This window comes from Hemitrygon akajei, chromosome 10 (assembly GCF_048418815.1).
Source record: "Hemitrygon akajei chromosome 10, sHemAka1.3, whole genome shotgun sequence".
Taxonomy (NCBI): Eukaryota; Metazoa; Chordata; class Chondrichthyes; order Myliobatiformes; family Dasyatidae; genus Hemitrygon; species Hemitrygon akajei.
The window spans coordinates 148,644,160-148,662,177 of record NC_133133.1 but is presented as its reverse complement, the minus strand read 5'-3'; the positions used below and the strand labels follow the sequence as shown (position 1 = coordinate 148,662,177).

Genomic DNA, 18,018 nt, shown 5'->3' with positions numbered 1-18,018 from the left:
GTCCCTCTACCAGCTATGCAACATGGACATTGTACAATATTCTGTCCCTCTACCAGCTATGCAACATGGACATTGTACAATATTCTGTCCCTTCACCAGCTATGCAACATGGACATTGTACAATATTCTGTCCCTCTACCAGCTATGCAACATGGACATTGTACAATATTCTGTCCCTCTACCAGCTATGCAACATGGACATTGTACAATATTCTGTCCCTCTACCAGCTATGCAACATGGACATTGTACAATATTCTGTCCCTTCACCAGCTATGCAACATGGACATTGTACAATATTCTGTCCCTCTACCAGCTATGCAACATGGACATTGTACAATATTCTGTCCCTCTACCAGTTATGCAACATGGATATTGTACAATATTCTGTCCCTTCACCAGTTATGCAACATGGACATTGTACAATATTCTGTCCCTCTACCAGCTATGCAACATGGACATTGTACAATATTCTGTCCCTCTACCAGCTATGCAGCATGAACATTGTACAATATTCTGTCCCTTCACCAGCTATGCAACATGAACATTGTACAATATTCTGTCCCTTCACCAGCTATGCAACATGAACATTGTACAATATTCTGTCCCTTCACCAGCTATGCAACATGGACATTGTACAATATTCTGTCCCTCTACCAGCTATGCAACATGGACATTGTACAATATTCTGTCCCTTCACCAGCTATGCAACATGAACATTGTACAATATTCTGTCCCTCTACCAGCTATGCAACATGGACATTGTACAATATTCTGTCCCTTCACCAGCTATGCAACATGGACATTGTACAATATTCTGTCCCTCTACCAGCTATGCAACATGGACATTGTACAATATTCTGTCCCTCTGCCAGCTATGCAACATGAACATTGTACAATATTCTGTCCCTTCACCAGCTATGCAACATGAACATTGTACAATATTCTGTCCCTCTACCAGCTATGCAACATGGACATTGTACAATATTCTGTCCCTCTACCAGCTATGCAACATTGTACAATATTCTGTCCCTTCACCAGCTATGCAACATGGACATTGTACAATATTCTGTCCCTCTACCAGCTATGCAACATGGACATTGTACAATATTCTGTCCCTTCACCAGCTATGCAACATGGACATTGTACAATATTCTGTCCCTCTACCAGCTTTGCAACATGAACATTGTACAATATTCTGTCCCTTCACCAGCTATGCAACATGGACATTGTACAATATTCTGTCCCTCTACCAGCTTTGCAACATGAACATTGTACAATATTCTGTCCCTTCACCAGCTATGCAACATGGACATTGTACAATATTCTGTCCCTCTACCAGTTATGCAACATGGACATTGTACAATATTCTGTCCCTCTACCAGCTATGCAACATGGACATTGTACAATATTCTGTCCCTCTACCAGCTATGCAACATGAACATTGTACAATATTCTGTCCCTTCACCAGCTATGCAACATGGACATTGTACAATATTCTGTCCCTCTACCAGCTTTGCAACATGGACATTGTACAATATTCTGTCCCTCTACCAGTTATGCAACATGGACATTGTACAATATTCTGTCCCTCTACCAGCTATGCAACATGTACATTGTACAATATTCTGTCCCTCTACCAGCTATGCAACATGAACATTGTACAATATTCTGTCCCTACACCAGCTATGCAACATGGATATTGTACAATATTCTGTCCCTCTACCAGCTATGCAACATGGACATTGTACAATATTCTATCCCTTCACCAGCTATGCAACATGGACATTGTACAATATTCTGTCCCTCTACCAGCTATGCAACATGGACATTGTACAATATTCTGTCCCTCTACCAGCTATGCAACATGGACATTGTACAATATTCTGTCCCTCTACCAGCTATGCAACATGAACATTGTACAATATTCTGTCCCTTCACCAGCTATGCAACATGGACATTGTACAATATTCTGTCCCTCTACCAGCTATGCAACATGGACATTGTACAATATTCTGTCCCTTCACCAGCTATGCAACATGAACATTGTACAATATACTATCCCTTCACCAGCTATGCAACATGGACATTGTACAATATTCTGTCCCTCTACCAGCTATGCAGCATGAACATTGTACAATATTCTGTCCCTTCACCAGCTATGCAACATGAACATTGTACAATATTCTGTCCCTTCACCAGCTATGCAACATGAACATTGTACAATATTCTGTCCCTTCACCAGCTATGCAACATGGACATTGTACAATATTCTGTCCCTCTACCAGCTATGCAACATGGACATTGTACAATATTCTGTCCCATCACCAGCTATGCAACATGAACATTGTACAATATTCTGTCCCTCTACCAGCTATGCAACATGGACATTGTACAATATTCTGTCCCTCTACCAGCTATGCAACATGGACATTGAACAATATTCTGTCCCTTCACCAGCTCTGCAACATGGACATTGTACAATATTCTGTCCCTTCACCAGCTATGCAACATGGACATTGTACAATATTCTGTCCCTCTACCAGCTTTGCAACATGAACATTGTACAATATTCTGTCCCTTCACCAGTTATGCAACATGGACATTGTACAATATTCTGTCCCTCTACCAGCTATGCAACATGGACATTGTACAATATTCTGTCCCTTCACCAGCTATGCAACATGGACATTGTACAATATTCTGTCACTTCACCAGCTATGCAACATGAACATTGTACAATATTCTGTCCCTCTACCAGCTATGCAACATGGACATTGTACAATATTCTGTCCCTTCACCAGCTATGCAACACGGACATTGTACAATATTCTGTCCCTCTACCAGCTTTGCAACATGAACATTGTACAATATTCTGTCCCTTCACCAGCTATGCAACATGGACATTGTACAATATTCTGTCCCTCTACCAGCTATGCAACATGGACATTGTACAATATTCTGCCCCTTCACCAGCTATGCAACATGAACATTGTACAATATTCTGTCCCTTCACCAGCTATGCAACATGAACATTGTACAATATTCTGTCCCTCTACCAGCTATGCAACATGGACATTGTACAATATTCTGTCCCTTCACCAGCTATGCAACATGGACATTGTACAATATTCTGTCCCTCTACCAGCTATGCAACATGGACATTGTACAATATTCTGTCCCTCTACCAGCTATGCAACATGGACATTGTACAATATTCTGTCCCTCTACCAGTTATGCAACATGGATATTGTACAATATTCTGTCCCTTCACCAGTTATGCAACATGGACATTGTACAATATTCTGTCCCTCTACCAGCTATGCAACATGGACATTGTACAATATTCTGTCCCTCTACCAGCTATGCAGCATGAACATTGTACAATATTCTGTCCCTTCACCAGCTATGCAACATGAACATTGTACAATATTCTGTCCCTTCACCAGCTATGCAACATGAACATTGTACAATATTCTGTCCCTTCACCAGCTATGCAACATGGACATTGTACAATATTCTGTCCCTCTACCAGCTATGCAACATGGACATTGTACAATATTCTGTCCCATCACCAGCTATGCAACATGAACATTGTACAATATTCTGTCCCTCTACCAGCTATGCAACATGGACATTGTACAATATTCTTTCCCTTCACCAGCTATGCAACATGGACATTGTACAATATTCTGTCCCTCTACCAGCTATGCAACATTGTACAATATTCTGTCCCTCTGCCAGCTATGCAACATGAACATTGTACAATATTCTGTCCCTTCACCAGCTATGCAACATGAACATTGTACAATATTCTGTCCCTCTACCAGCTATGCAACATGGACATTGTACAATATTCTGTCCCTCTACCAGCTATGCAACATTGTACAATATTCTGTCCCTTCACCAGCTATGCAACATGGACATTGTACAATATTCTGTCCCTCTACCAGCTATGCAACATGGACATTGTACAATATTCTGTCCCTTCACCAGCTATGCAACATGGACATTGTACAATATTCTGTCCCTCTACCAGCTTTGCAACATGAACATTGTACAATATTCTGTCCCTCTACCAGCTATGCAACATGGACATTGTACAATATTCTGTCCCTTCACCAGCTATGCAACATGGACATTGTACAATATTCTGTCCCTCTACCAGCTATGCAACATGGACATTGTACAATATTCTGTCCCTCTACCAGCTTTGCAACATGAACATTGTACAATATTCTGTCCCTTCACCAGCTATGCAACATGGACATTGTACAATATTCTGTCCCTCTACCAGTTATGCAACATGGACATTGTACAATATTCTGTCCCTCTACCAGCTATGCAACATGGACATTGTACAATATTCTGTCCCTCTACCAGCTATGCAACATGAACATTGTACAATATTCTGTCCCTTCACCAGCTATGCAACATGGACATTGTACAATATTCTGTCCCTCTACCAGCTTTGCAACATGGACATTGTACAATATTCTGTCCCTCTACCAGTTATGCAACATGGACATTGTACAATATTCTGTCCCTCCGCCAGCTATGCAACATGGACATTGTACAATATTCTGTCCCTTCACCAGCTATGCAACATGGACATTGTACAATATTCTGTCCCTTCACCAGCTATGTAACATGGACATTGTACAATATTCTGTCCCTTCACCAGCTATGCAACATGGACATTGTACAATATTCTGTCCCTCTACCAGCTATGCAACATGGACATTGTACAATATTCTGTCCCTCTACCAGCTATGCAACATGAACATTGTACAATATTCTGTCCCTTCACCAGCTATGCAACATGAACATTGTACAATATTCTGTCCCTCTACCAGCTATGCAACATGGACATTGTACAATATTCTGTCCCTTCACCAGCTATGCAACATGGACATTGTACAATATTCTGTCCCTCTACCAGCTATGCAACATGGACATTGTACAATATTCTGTCCCTCTACCAGCTATGCAACATGGACATTGTACAATATTCTGTCCCTCTACCAGTTATGCAACATGGATATTGTACAATATTCTGTCCCTTCACCAGTTATGCAACATGGACATTGTACAATATTCTGTCCCTCTACCAGCTATGCAACATGGACATTGTACAATATTCTGTCCCTCTACCAGCTATGCAGCATGAACATTGTACAATATTCTGTCCCTTCACCAGCTATGCAACATGAACATTGTACAATATTCTGTCCCTTCACCAGCTATGCAACATGAACATTGTACAATATTCTGTCCCTTCACCAGCTATGCAACATGGACATTGTACAATATTCTGTCCCTCTACCAGCTATGCAACATGGACATTGTACAATATTCTGTCCCTTCACCAGCTATGCAACATGAACATTGTACAATATTCTGTCCCTCTACCAGCTATGCAACATGGACATTGTACAATATTCTTTCCCTTCACCAGCTATGCAACATGGACATTGTACAATATTCTGTCCCTCTACCAGCTATGCAACATTGTACAATATTCTGTCCCTCTGCCAGCTATGCAACATGAACATTGTACAATATTCTGTCCCTTCACCAGCTATGCAACATGAACATTGTACAATATTCTGTCCCTCTACCAGCTATGCAACATGGACATTGTACAATATTCTGTCCCTCTACCAGCTATGCAACATTGTACAATATTCTGTCCCTTCACCAGCTATGCAACATGGACATTGTACAATATTCTGTCCCTCTACCAGCTATGCAACATGGACATTGTACAATATTCTGTCCCTTCACCAGCTATGCAACATGGACATTGTACAATATTCTGTCCCTCTACCAGCTTTGCAACATGAACATTGTACAATATTCTGTCCCTCTACCAGCTATGCAACATGGACATTGTACAATATTCTGTCCCTTCACCAGCTATGCAACATGGACATTGTACAATATTCTGTCCCTCTACCAGCTATGCAACATGGACATTGTACAATATTCTGTCCCTCTACCAGCTTTGCAACATGAACATTGTACAATATTCTGTCCCTTCACCAGCTATGCAACATGGACATTGTACAATATTCTGTCCCTCTACCAGTTATGCAACATGGACATTGTACAATATTCTGTCCCTCTACCAGCTATGCAACATGGACATTGTACAATATTCTGTCCCTCTACCAGCTATGCAACATGAACATTGTACAATATTCTGTCCCTTCACCAGCTATGCAACATGGACATTGTACAATATTCTGTCCCTCTACCAGCTTTGCAACATGGACATTGTACAATATTCTGTCCCTCTACCAGTTATGCAACATGGACATTGTACAATATTCTGTCCCTCCGCCAGCTATGCAACATGGACATTGTACAATATTCTGTCCCTTCACCAGCTATGCAACATGGACATTGTACAATATTCTGTCCCTTCACCAGCTATGTAACATGGACATTGTACAATATTCTGTCCCTTCACCAGCTATGCAACATGGACATTGTACAATATTCTGTCCCTCTACCAGCTATGCAACATGGACATTGTACAATATTCTGTCCCTCTACCAGCTATGCAACATGAACATTGAACAATATTCTGTCCCTTCACCAGCTATGCAACATGGACATTGTACAATATTCTGTCCCTCTACCAGCTATGCAACATGGACATTGTACAATATTCTGTCCCTTCACCAGCTATGCAACATGGACATTGTACAATATTCTGTCCCTCTACCAGCTATGCAACATGAACATTGAACAATATTCTGTCCCTTCACCAGCTATGCAACATGGACATTGTACAATATTCTGTCCCTCTACCAGTTATGCAACATGGACATTGTACAATATTCTGTCCCTCTACCAGCTATGCAACATGGACATTGTACAATATTCTGTCCCTCTACCAGCTATGCAACATGGACATTGTACAATATTCTGTCCCTTCACCAGCTATGCAACATGGACATTGTACAATATTCTGTCCCTCTACCAGCTATGCAACATGGACATTGTACAATATTCTGTCCCTCTACCAGCTATGCAACATGGACATTGTACAATATTCTGTCCCTCTACCAGTTATGCAACATGGATATTGTACAATATTCTGTCCCTTCACCAGTTATGCAAAATGGACATTGTACAATATTCTGTCCCTCTACCAGCTATGCAACATGGACATTGTACAATATTCTGTCCCTCTACCAGCTATGCAGCATGAACATTGTACAATATTCTGTCCCTTCACCAGCTATGCAACATGAACATTGTACAATATTCTGTCCCTTCACCAGCTATGCAACATGAACATTGTACAATATTCTGTCCCTTCACCAGCTATGCAACATGGACATTGTACAATATTCTGTCCCTCTACCAGCTATGCAACATGGACATTGTACAATATTCTGTCCCTTCACCAGCTATGCAACATGAACATTGTACAATATTCTGTCCCTCTACCAGCTATGCAACATGGACATTGTACAATATTCTGTCCCTTCACCAGCTATGCAACATGGACATTGTACAATATTCTGTCCCTCTACCAGCTATGCAACATTGTACAATATTCTGTCCCTCTGCCAGCTATGCAACATGAACATTGTACAATATTCTGTCCCTTCACCAGCTATGCAACATGAACATTGTACAATATTCTGTCCCTCTACCAGCTATGCAACATGGACATTGTACAATATTCTGTCCCTCTACCAGCTATGCAACATTGTACAATATTCTGTCCCTTCACCAGCTATGCAACATGGACATTGTACAATATTCTGTCCCTCTACCAGCTATGCAACATGGACATTGTACAATATTCTGTCCCTTCACCAGCTATGCAACATGGACATTGTACAATATTCTGTCCCTCTACCAGCTTTGCAACATGAACATTGTACAATATTCTGTCCCTTCACCAGCTATGCAACATGGACATTGTACAATATTCTGTCCCTCTACCAGCTTTGCAACATGAACATTGTACAATATTCTGTCCCTTCACCAGCTATGCAACATGGACATTGTACAATATTCTGTCCCTCTACCAGTTATGCAACATGGACATTGTACAATATTCTGTCCCTCTACCAGCTATGCAACATGGACATTGTACAATATTCTGTCCCTCTACCAGCTATGCAACATGGACATTGTACAATATTCTGTCCCTCTACCAGCTATGCAACATGAACATTGAACAATATTCTGTCCCTTCACCAGCTATGCAACATGGACATTGTACAATATTCTGTCCCTCTACCAGCTATGCAACATGGACATTGTACAATATTCTGTCCCTCTACCAGCTATGCAACATGGACATTGTACAATATTCTGTCCCTTCACCAGCTATGCAACATGGACATTGTACAATATTCTGTCCCTCTACCAGCTATGCAACATGGACATTGTACAATATTCTGTCCCTCTACCAGCTATGCAACATGGACATTGTACAATATTCTGTCCCTCTACCAGCTATGCAACATGGACATTGTACAATATTCTGTCCCTTCACCAGCTATGCAACATGGACATTGTACAATATTCTGTCCCTCTACCAGCTATGCAACATGGACATTGTACAATATTCTGTCCCTCTACCAGTTATGCAACATGGATATTGTACAATATTCTGTCCCTTCACCAGTTATGCAACATGGACATTGTACAATATTCTGTCCCTCTACCAGCTATGCAACATGGACATTGTACAATATTCTGTCCCTCTACCAGCTATGCAGCATGAACATTGTACAATATTCTGTCCCTTCACCAGCTATGCAACATGAACATTGTACAATATTCTGTCCCTTCACCAGCTATGCAACATGAACATTGTACAATATTCTGTCCCTTCACCAGCTATGCAACATGGACATTGTACAATATTCTGTCCCTCTACCAGCTATGCAACATGGACATTGTACAATATTCTGTCCCTTCACCAGCTATGCAACATGAACATTGTACAATATTCTGTCCCTCTACCAGCTATGCAACATGGACATTGTACAATATTCTGTCCCTTCACCAGCTATGCAACATGGACATTGTACAATATTCTGTCCCTCTACCAGCTATGCAACATGGACATTGTACAATATTCTGTCCCTCTGCCAGCTATGCAACATGAACATTGTACAATATTCTGTCCCTTCACCAGCTATGCAACATGAACATTGTACAATATTCTGTCCCTCTACCAGCTATGCAACATGGACATTGTACAATATTCTGTCCCTCTACCAGCTATGCAACATTGTACAATATTCTGTCCCTTCACCAGCTATGCAACATGGACATTGTACAATATTCTGTCCCTCTACCAGCTATGCAACATGGACATTGTACAATATTCTGTCCCTTCACCAGCTATGCAACATGGACATTGTACAATATTCTGTCCCTCTACCAGCTTTGCAACATGAACATTGTACAATATTCTGTCCCTTCACCAGCTATGCAACATGGACATTGTACAATATTCTGTCCCTCTACCAGCTTTGCAACATGAACATTGTACAATATTCTGTCCCTTCACCAGCTATGCAACATGGACATTGTACAATATTCTGTCCCTCTACCAGTTATGCAACATGGACATTGTACAATATTCTGTCCCTCTACCAGCTATGCAACATGGACATTGTACAATATTCTGTCCCTCTACCAGCTATGCAACATGAACATTGTACAATATTCTGTCCCTTCACCAGCTATGCAACATGGACATTGTACAATATTCTGTCCCTCTACCAGCTTTGCAACATGGACATTGTACAATATTCTGTCCCTCTACCAGTTATGCAACATGGACATTGTACAATATTCTGTCCCTCTACCAGCTATGCAACATGTACATTGTACAATATTCTGTCCCTCTACCAGCTATGCAACATGAACATTGTACAATATTCTGTCCCTACACCAGCTATGCAACATGGATATTGTACAATATTCTGTCCCTCTACCAGCTATGCAACATGGACATTGTACAATATTCTATCCCTTCACCAGCTATGCAACATGGACATTGTACAATATTCTGTCCCTCTACCAGCTATGCAACATGGACATTGTACAATATTCTGTCCCTCTACCAGCTATGCAACATGGACATTGTACAATATTCTGTCCCTCTACCAGCTATGCAACATGAACATTGTACAATATTCTGTCCCTTCACCAGCTATGCAACATGGACATTGTACAATATTCTGTCCCTCTACCAGCTATGCAACATGGACATTGTACAATATTCTGTCCCTTCACCAGCTATGCAACATGAACATTGTACAATATACTATCCCTTCACCAGCTATGCAACATGGACATTGTACAATATTCTGTCCCTCTACCAGCTATGCAACATGGACATTGTACAATATTCTGTCCCTCTACCAGCTATGCAACATGGACATTGTACAATATTCTGTCCCTTCACCAGCTATGCAACATGAACATTGTACAATATACTATCCCTTCACCAGCTATGCAACATGGACATTGTACAATGTTCTGTCCCTCTACCAGCTATGCAACATGGACATTGTACAATATTCTGTCCCTTCACCAGCTATGCAACATGAACATTGTACAATATACTATCCCTTCACCAGCTATGCAACATGGACATTGTACAATATTCTGTCCCTCTACCAGCTATGCAACATGGACATTGTACAATATTCTGTCCCTCTACCAGCTATGCAACATGGACATTGTACAATATTCTGTCCCTTCACCAGCTATGCAACATGAACATTGTACAATATACTATCCCTTCACCAGCTATGCAACATGGACATTGTACAATATTCTGTCCCTCTACCAGCTATGCAACATGGACATTGTACAATATTCTATCCCTCTACCAGCTATGCAACATGGACATTGTACAATATTCTATCCCTCTACCAGCTATGCAACATGAACATTGTACAATATTCTGTCCCTCTACCAGCTATGCAACATTGTACAATATTCTGTCCCTTCACCAGCTATGCAACATGGACATTGTACAATATTCTGTCCCTCTACCAGCTATGCAACATGGACATTGTACAATATTCTGTCCCTTCACCAGCTATGCAACATGGACATTGTACAATATTCTGTCCCTCTACCAGCTTTGCAACATGAACATTGTACAATATTCTGTCCCTTCACCAGCTATGCAACATGGACATTGTACAATATTCTGTCCCTCTACCAGCTTTGCAACATGAACATTGTACAATATTCTGTCCCTTCACCAGCTATGCAACATGGACATTGTACAATATTCTGTCCCTCTACCAGTTATGCAACATGGACATTGTACAATATTCTGTCCCTCTACCAGCTATGCAACATGGACATTGTACAATATTCTGTCCCTCTACCAGCTATGCAACATGAACATTGTACAATATTCTGTCCCTTCACCAGCTATGCAACATGGACATTGTACAATATTCTGTCCCTCTACCAGCTTTGCAACATGGACATTGTACAATATTCTGTCCCTCTACCAGTTATGCAACATGGACATTGTACAATATTCTGTCCCTCTACCAGCTATGCAACATGTACATTGTACAATATTCTGTCCCTCTACCAGCTATGCAACATGAACATTGTACAATATTCTGTCCCTACACCAGCTATGCAACATGGATATTGTACAATATTCTGTCCCTCTACCAGCTATGCAACATGGACATTGTACAATATTCTATCCCTTCACCAGCTATGCAACATGGACATTGTACAATATTCTGTCCCTCTACCAGCTATGCAACATGGACATTGTACAATATTCTGTCCCTCTACCAGCTATGCAACATGGACATTGTACAATATTCTGTCCCTCTACCAGCTATGCAACATGAACATTGTACAATATTCTGTCCCTTCACCAGCTATGCAACATGGACATTGTACAATATTCTGTCCCTCTACCAGCTATGCAACATGGACATTGTACAATATTCTGTCCCTTCACCAGCTATGCAACATGAACATTGTACAATATACTATCCCTTCACCAGCTATGCAACATGGACATTGTACAATATTCTGTCCCTCTACCAGCTATGCAACATGGACATTGTACAATATTCTGTCCCTCTACCAGCTATGCAACATGGACATTGTACAATATTCTGTCCCTTCACCAGCTATGCAACATGAACATTGTACAATATACTATCCCTTCACCAGCTATGCAACATGGACATTGTACAATGTTCTGTCCCTCTACCAGCTATGCAACATGGACATTGTACAATATTCTGTCCCTTCACCAGCTATGCAACATGAACATTGTACAATATACTATCCCTTCACCAGCTATGCAACATGGACATTGTACAATATTCTGTCCCTCTACCAGCTATGCAACATGGACATTGTACAATATTCTGTCCCTCTACCAGCTATGCAACATGGACATTGTACAATATTCTGTCCCTTCACCAGCTATGCAACATGAACATTGTACAATATACTATCCCTTCACCAGCTATGCAACATGGACATTGTACAATATTCTGTCCCTCTACCAGCTATGCAACATGGACATTGTACAATATTCTATCCCTCTACCAGCTATGCAACATGGACATTGTACAATATTCTATCCCTCTACCAGCTATGCAACATGAACATTGTACAATATTCTGTCCCTCTACCAGCTATGCAACATGAACATTGTACAATATTCTGTCCCTCTACCAGCTATGCAACATGAACATTGTACAATATTCTGTCCCTCTACCAGCTATGCAACATGAACATTGTACAATATTCTGTCCCTCTACCAGTTATGCAACATGGACATTGTACAATATTCTGTCCCTCCGCCAGCTATGCAACATGGACATTGTACAATATTCTGTCCCTCTACCAGCTATGCAACATGGACATTGTACAATATTCTATCCCTTCACCAGTTATGCAACATGGACATTGTACAATATTCTGTCCCTCCGCCAGCTATGCAACATGGACATTGTACAATATTCTGTCCCTTCACCAGCTATGCAACATGGACATTGTACAATATTCTGTCCCTTCACCAGCTATGTAACATGGACATTGTACAATATTCTGTCCCTTCACCAGCTATGCAACATGGACATTGTACAATATTTTGTCCCTTCACCAGCTATGGAAAATGGACATTGTACAATATTCTGTCCCTTCACCAGCTATGCATCATGGACATTGTACAATATTCTGTCCCTCTACCAGCTATGCAACATGGACATTGTACAATATTCTATCCCTTCACCAGCTATGCAACATGGACATTGTACAATATTCTGTCCCTCTACCAGCTATGCAACATGGACATTGTACAATATTCTGTCCCTCTACCAGCTATGCAGCATGAACATTGTACAATATTCTGTCCCTTCACCAGCTATGCAACATGAACATTGTACAATATTCTGTCCCTCTGCCAGCTATGCAACATGAACATTGTACAATATTCTGTCCCTTCACCAGCTATGGAACATGAACATTGTACAATATTCTGTCCCTCTGCCAGCTATGCAACATGAACATTGTACAATATTCTGTCCCTCTACCAGCTATGCAACATGGACATTGTACAATATTCTGTCCCTTCACCAGCTATGGAAAATGGACATTGTACAATATTCTGTCCCTTCACCAGCTATGCAACATGGACATCTCCAAAATATTATAAGACCATAAAACATAGGAGTAGAATTAGGTCATTCCTTTGAGTCTGCTCCATCATTCAATTGTGGCTAATTAATTCTTCCCCTCTCCACCCTATTTTCATGCCTACTCCCCATCATCTTTGACACCCTTACTAATCAAGATCCTATCAACATCCACTTTAAATGTACCCAAAGACTTTGACTCCACAACGTTTATAGCAATGAATTCCAGAGATTCGCCATTGTCTGGCTGAAGAAATTCTACCTCATTTCTGTTATACAGTACAGGGATGTTCTTTCAGTCTCAGCTTGTGCACTCTAATGTTAGACTCTCCTACTACTGGAAACATAATCTCCATGTCCGCTCTATCTCTTTCAATATTTGGTATGTGAAATATTTTCAGTTGGTGAAACTCAACTGAGATCTTTGTTACCCATCAAGGTTTCCTGAAATTTGAACCAAACTAGCAACCTGGAGCACCTGGAAAAATAAAGGCAGTATTTGGAAAGGTAACAATACCATCTGGAAATTCCCTTCTGAGTCACAAGCCCTCTTGTCTTGGAAGTATATCACCTTTCCCTCACCATTGTGGAGTCTAATTCCTGAAATCCAAATGCAACAACACTGTGGAAGTCCCTTCACCAGGAGCTTTGCAGGGGTTCTGGAACATGGCTCACCGCTGCCTTCTCAAAGACAAGAATGGAAGGGTAACTACAATGGCCTCTCATCCAGGATGATACATTAAGTCTGACTGGTCTGCCTGATAACTTGATGTGTGAATTGTTTGCTGTGCAATTTTCAATCTTCTCACCAGTGCCATCCTCTACATTGCTGTTTCTTTCCTCTGGTGTTCTACGATTATTTCTATTTAATTTAACTAATATATATATATATAGCAATTCTGTATTGCATTGTACTGCTGCTGCAAAGATGAGAAATTTCACAACACATGCCAGTGATAATAAACCTGATCCTGATTCTGATTCTGATTTTTCCTTCATAAAGACAAAATTGTGCAGAATAAACTGGGGCAATCTCCCAGAGAATGCTCCCATTCTGCCTCAGCGCCTGAATTTCTTCATAATTCATAACAACATAAAAGGTCATTTAGCTTTCCGATTCTCTGCCAGCTCCCCAAACAATCTCATTCCCTCACTTAATTATTTCTAACATTTGTTAACTTCTTTCTCACACATACCCAGTCAAAGCTCCCTGTTTCTTCCGCTAGCCACCTACACCGGGGTCATTTACGGTAACCAACTAATCCAACAACCAGAACGTATCCTGGGATCTAGGAAAAAATTGGATGATGAGGGGTACACACTGTCATGGGGGAATTTCCACACACAACCTGGAGCTGGAAGACGATGTCATTACCTGTCGCACCACCCTGTTATGCTTGGATTCTGAAAGAGAGTTTGTTAAAAACCCCGGTGTGCATCAAGGTTTTTCACATGCATTATATCTCAATGTCATGAGTAGAACATCCACCAGTTGCCAATACCACACTCCTCCAGTTGTTTTGTGACCAAGTAAATAACTTTGCAATAATTGTCTGGTAGCAGGCAGAGTGGTGGAAATTGAGATGAAAACCCTTTTGCAGTGGTTGTTGAATCACATTCTTGGAGTGATAGTCCCTCCAATTCACATTTGGAGACCACAGCATGTAGATTTTAGCCAATTAATTCTTTGTACACTTGGGGCTCTGAAAGCAAAGGATGTTGTTATTACTTTTTAGATTCTCAGGCTCAATGATATCTATGAAGCCAATATGTTTGTGTAAAGAAGTAACAATGATCAGATTCCTAGCATTTAATTTTCCCAGAACCAGATGTGCAAAGGAGATTCAAGGTAAGGTGGATGATATTAATAGATGACTCCTTTGTTTTCTCCAAGGCAGCTTATATCCAAAGTGCACCTCCAACTCCAATGGCAAACGAAACCTGCCCACTTCAGTGGTCAGACATGATCAGATGAATCTGGAGTCAGAGCAGTTGGCTCCACCATTTAGTAAGATCAAGGTGATCTGTTGTAACCTCAGGTCTACATTCCAGTATATGTACTGTATCGTAACCTTCCAGACTCTGCTTCTCTCTTTGACGAAGAAAGTTTCAAAGACTCCCTACATTTTGAGAGAATTTTTTAAACTCATCTCTGTTATAATTGGGTGGCCATTAATTTTAAATAAAGTTGGAAGTTGCTAACTGTGTACTTTAACCCATGAAGTCTTGAACCACAGTACTGATAAACAATTACCTAAACTACTTGTCAATGTGAGTACTTGACTTATTACCTATGACAGCAGAATTGAACAAGTTAACCTTCTGACTCTCGATGCAAAGTGCCTATGACTCAAATGAAGTGGAGGCAAGGAGCAAGTGACCTTTGCTTCTTAATGATCTGTTTTCTGATGAAGTGATGGGCAAGGGTGGCAACGTAAAGGAAAATCCCAATGTTATATTTAGTTAAATTCACACACAGAAAGATCCATGCTGATTGTAGGCAATAAAAAGGGTGTTGGCTTACTAGTGCCCATTTTGGAGGGTCAAGATCCACTCCACTGACTTCAGATGATAATTAGACATCATCTATCTGAGTCAGGGTGACTTGGGCAGGTTACACAGTCATCTATCTCCTCTTATAACCTTGAAGAGAATGGGTTACACAACATTTAATGCCAGTTGTAACATAACCTAGCAACAAAGGAAATGTTTGTCCAGAGGAGGAAATACACTTTGTACTACAAAGTGTACAGTGTGTATAATGTTGGCACTTTGTAGAACTCTCCCAATATGACCAGTAATTTAGGTCAACATGGAATTGGAGGTTTTTGATGGAAACTCTTTGTCACCTAAGCTGAGAGTTTGTACCAACCCCTTCCCTTCCCATCTAAGCTGTATTTATGCACAGTGCAGCTCCAGAGGCTACCTGTATGTTGAGTAAGTGCAGGTCAATATTTGTTGCTGAGGTTTATCAGAAGGTCTAAACCCCATCTTCCTTCTGATTTCAAGAAGGAATGATAGTCTCATTTCTAGCGTGCTGGGGACCCTTCACCAATTAGAGTTGTCATCATTATAAAATTTTAGAGTAAGTGTAAAACTCTAATAATCTGGCATCCTTGGGATTTTGATGGTGCCATTCTGCAGATTTTCTGAACTATTGGGTATCATTCCTACTTATACCCCAACACAATTTTAATTCACTTTTTTTTGCATGGTAGAAAACTAAATTTCTACAGTAAACTCGGTGAGTATCAAAGTGGCACAAGAAATGGTTCTCAGTGGCTTAAAGAAACAGAGCATTAGTACATTTAAAGGGAGTGTGAGAAATGGTATCCTGGTGAATTGAAAGACAGAGTGGGAACTAGGGCCCAGGTATTTAAAGCGTAAATGAGAAACTGTGCTGGTGAACCAAATACTGAATTATCAGGATTTCCAAATATAGTGGCTTTCCGGGTTCAAATAAGTTACAGAGATCTGATTCTACAAGAGCTCTCCCAAAAAAACATTCAAAGCATTTTTCAAGCTAGTATAACAATAAACTGTTTATGTCCTTTCTGCTCTGGCAGAGGGACCCTGGAGCCTATCCTCGGCAGCTGCCCGAAAGCCCTGGGAGAAGGCCGCTACTGCTGGCGCCACGACCAGTTGCTGAAGGCAGTGGCAGAAACTATCTCCTTTGCCATTAAGAACAGGATGACCCTGAGCACTTCAGCAGCCCAGTAAGTCCATAGCCTTTGTCAAAACTGGAGACCAACTACAGCCTCAGCCCAGGTCAGCACCAGGCTTGATCACCATGGCAACTGAAAGTCGATCTTGGCAAGCAATTGCAGTTCCCTGACTTCATCACATTATCATCGCTGAGGCCTGGCATGGTCATTCTGTCAGAAATCTCAAAGTAGGTGGTCACGGTAGAACTGACTGTGCATTGGGAAGACCGGACTGATGAGGCATTTGAATGTAAGAAAACCAAATACCAGGAGTTGGTAGAGGAGTGCCAGAGGTGGGCATGATGTGAGTCTGTAGAGGTGGGGTGTAGAGGATTTGCTGGCTGCTCACACTGCAGAACCTACTCTCTTCTGGCATTATGGGGAATGCAATGAAAACAACCATTATGGCTGTCACAGAGGCTGCTGAGCGAGTCTCCAGATGGCTGTGGATCAAGAGGTGTGACCAGAGGGCCATTGCTCCTGGGACACAAGCCAGGGCCTGATCAGATCTGGCTGGGTCGCCTGTGCAAGTGTCTCTGATTCTGAAAAACCCAAAACACGCGATAGCTCCAGGTTATATCATCGATGATGTGTCCCAGCGCATCCTAAATGTATCTCAGCATCA

General features: G+C 41.1%; 1 protein-coding gene across 1 annotated transcript in view; it reads left to right on the top strand.

Moving 5' to 3' along the window:
- The window catches only part of LOC140734032 (stimulated by retinoic acid gene 8 protein-like), an 80,667-nt gene extending 63,258 nt beyond the window's left edge, over positions 1–17,409 (top strand). The window contains exon 8 of the mRNA XM_073057611.1: positions 17,256–17,409. Coding sequence (XP_072913712.1) covers positions 17,256–17,409 — 154 coding nt within the window. The remainder of the gene's footprint in view (positions 1–17,255) is intronic.
- The last annotated feature ends 609 nt before the right edge of the window (positions 17,410–18,018 follow it).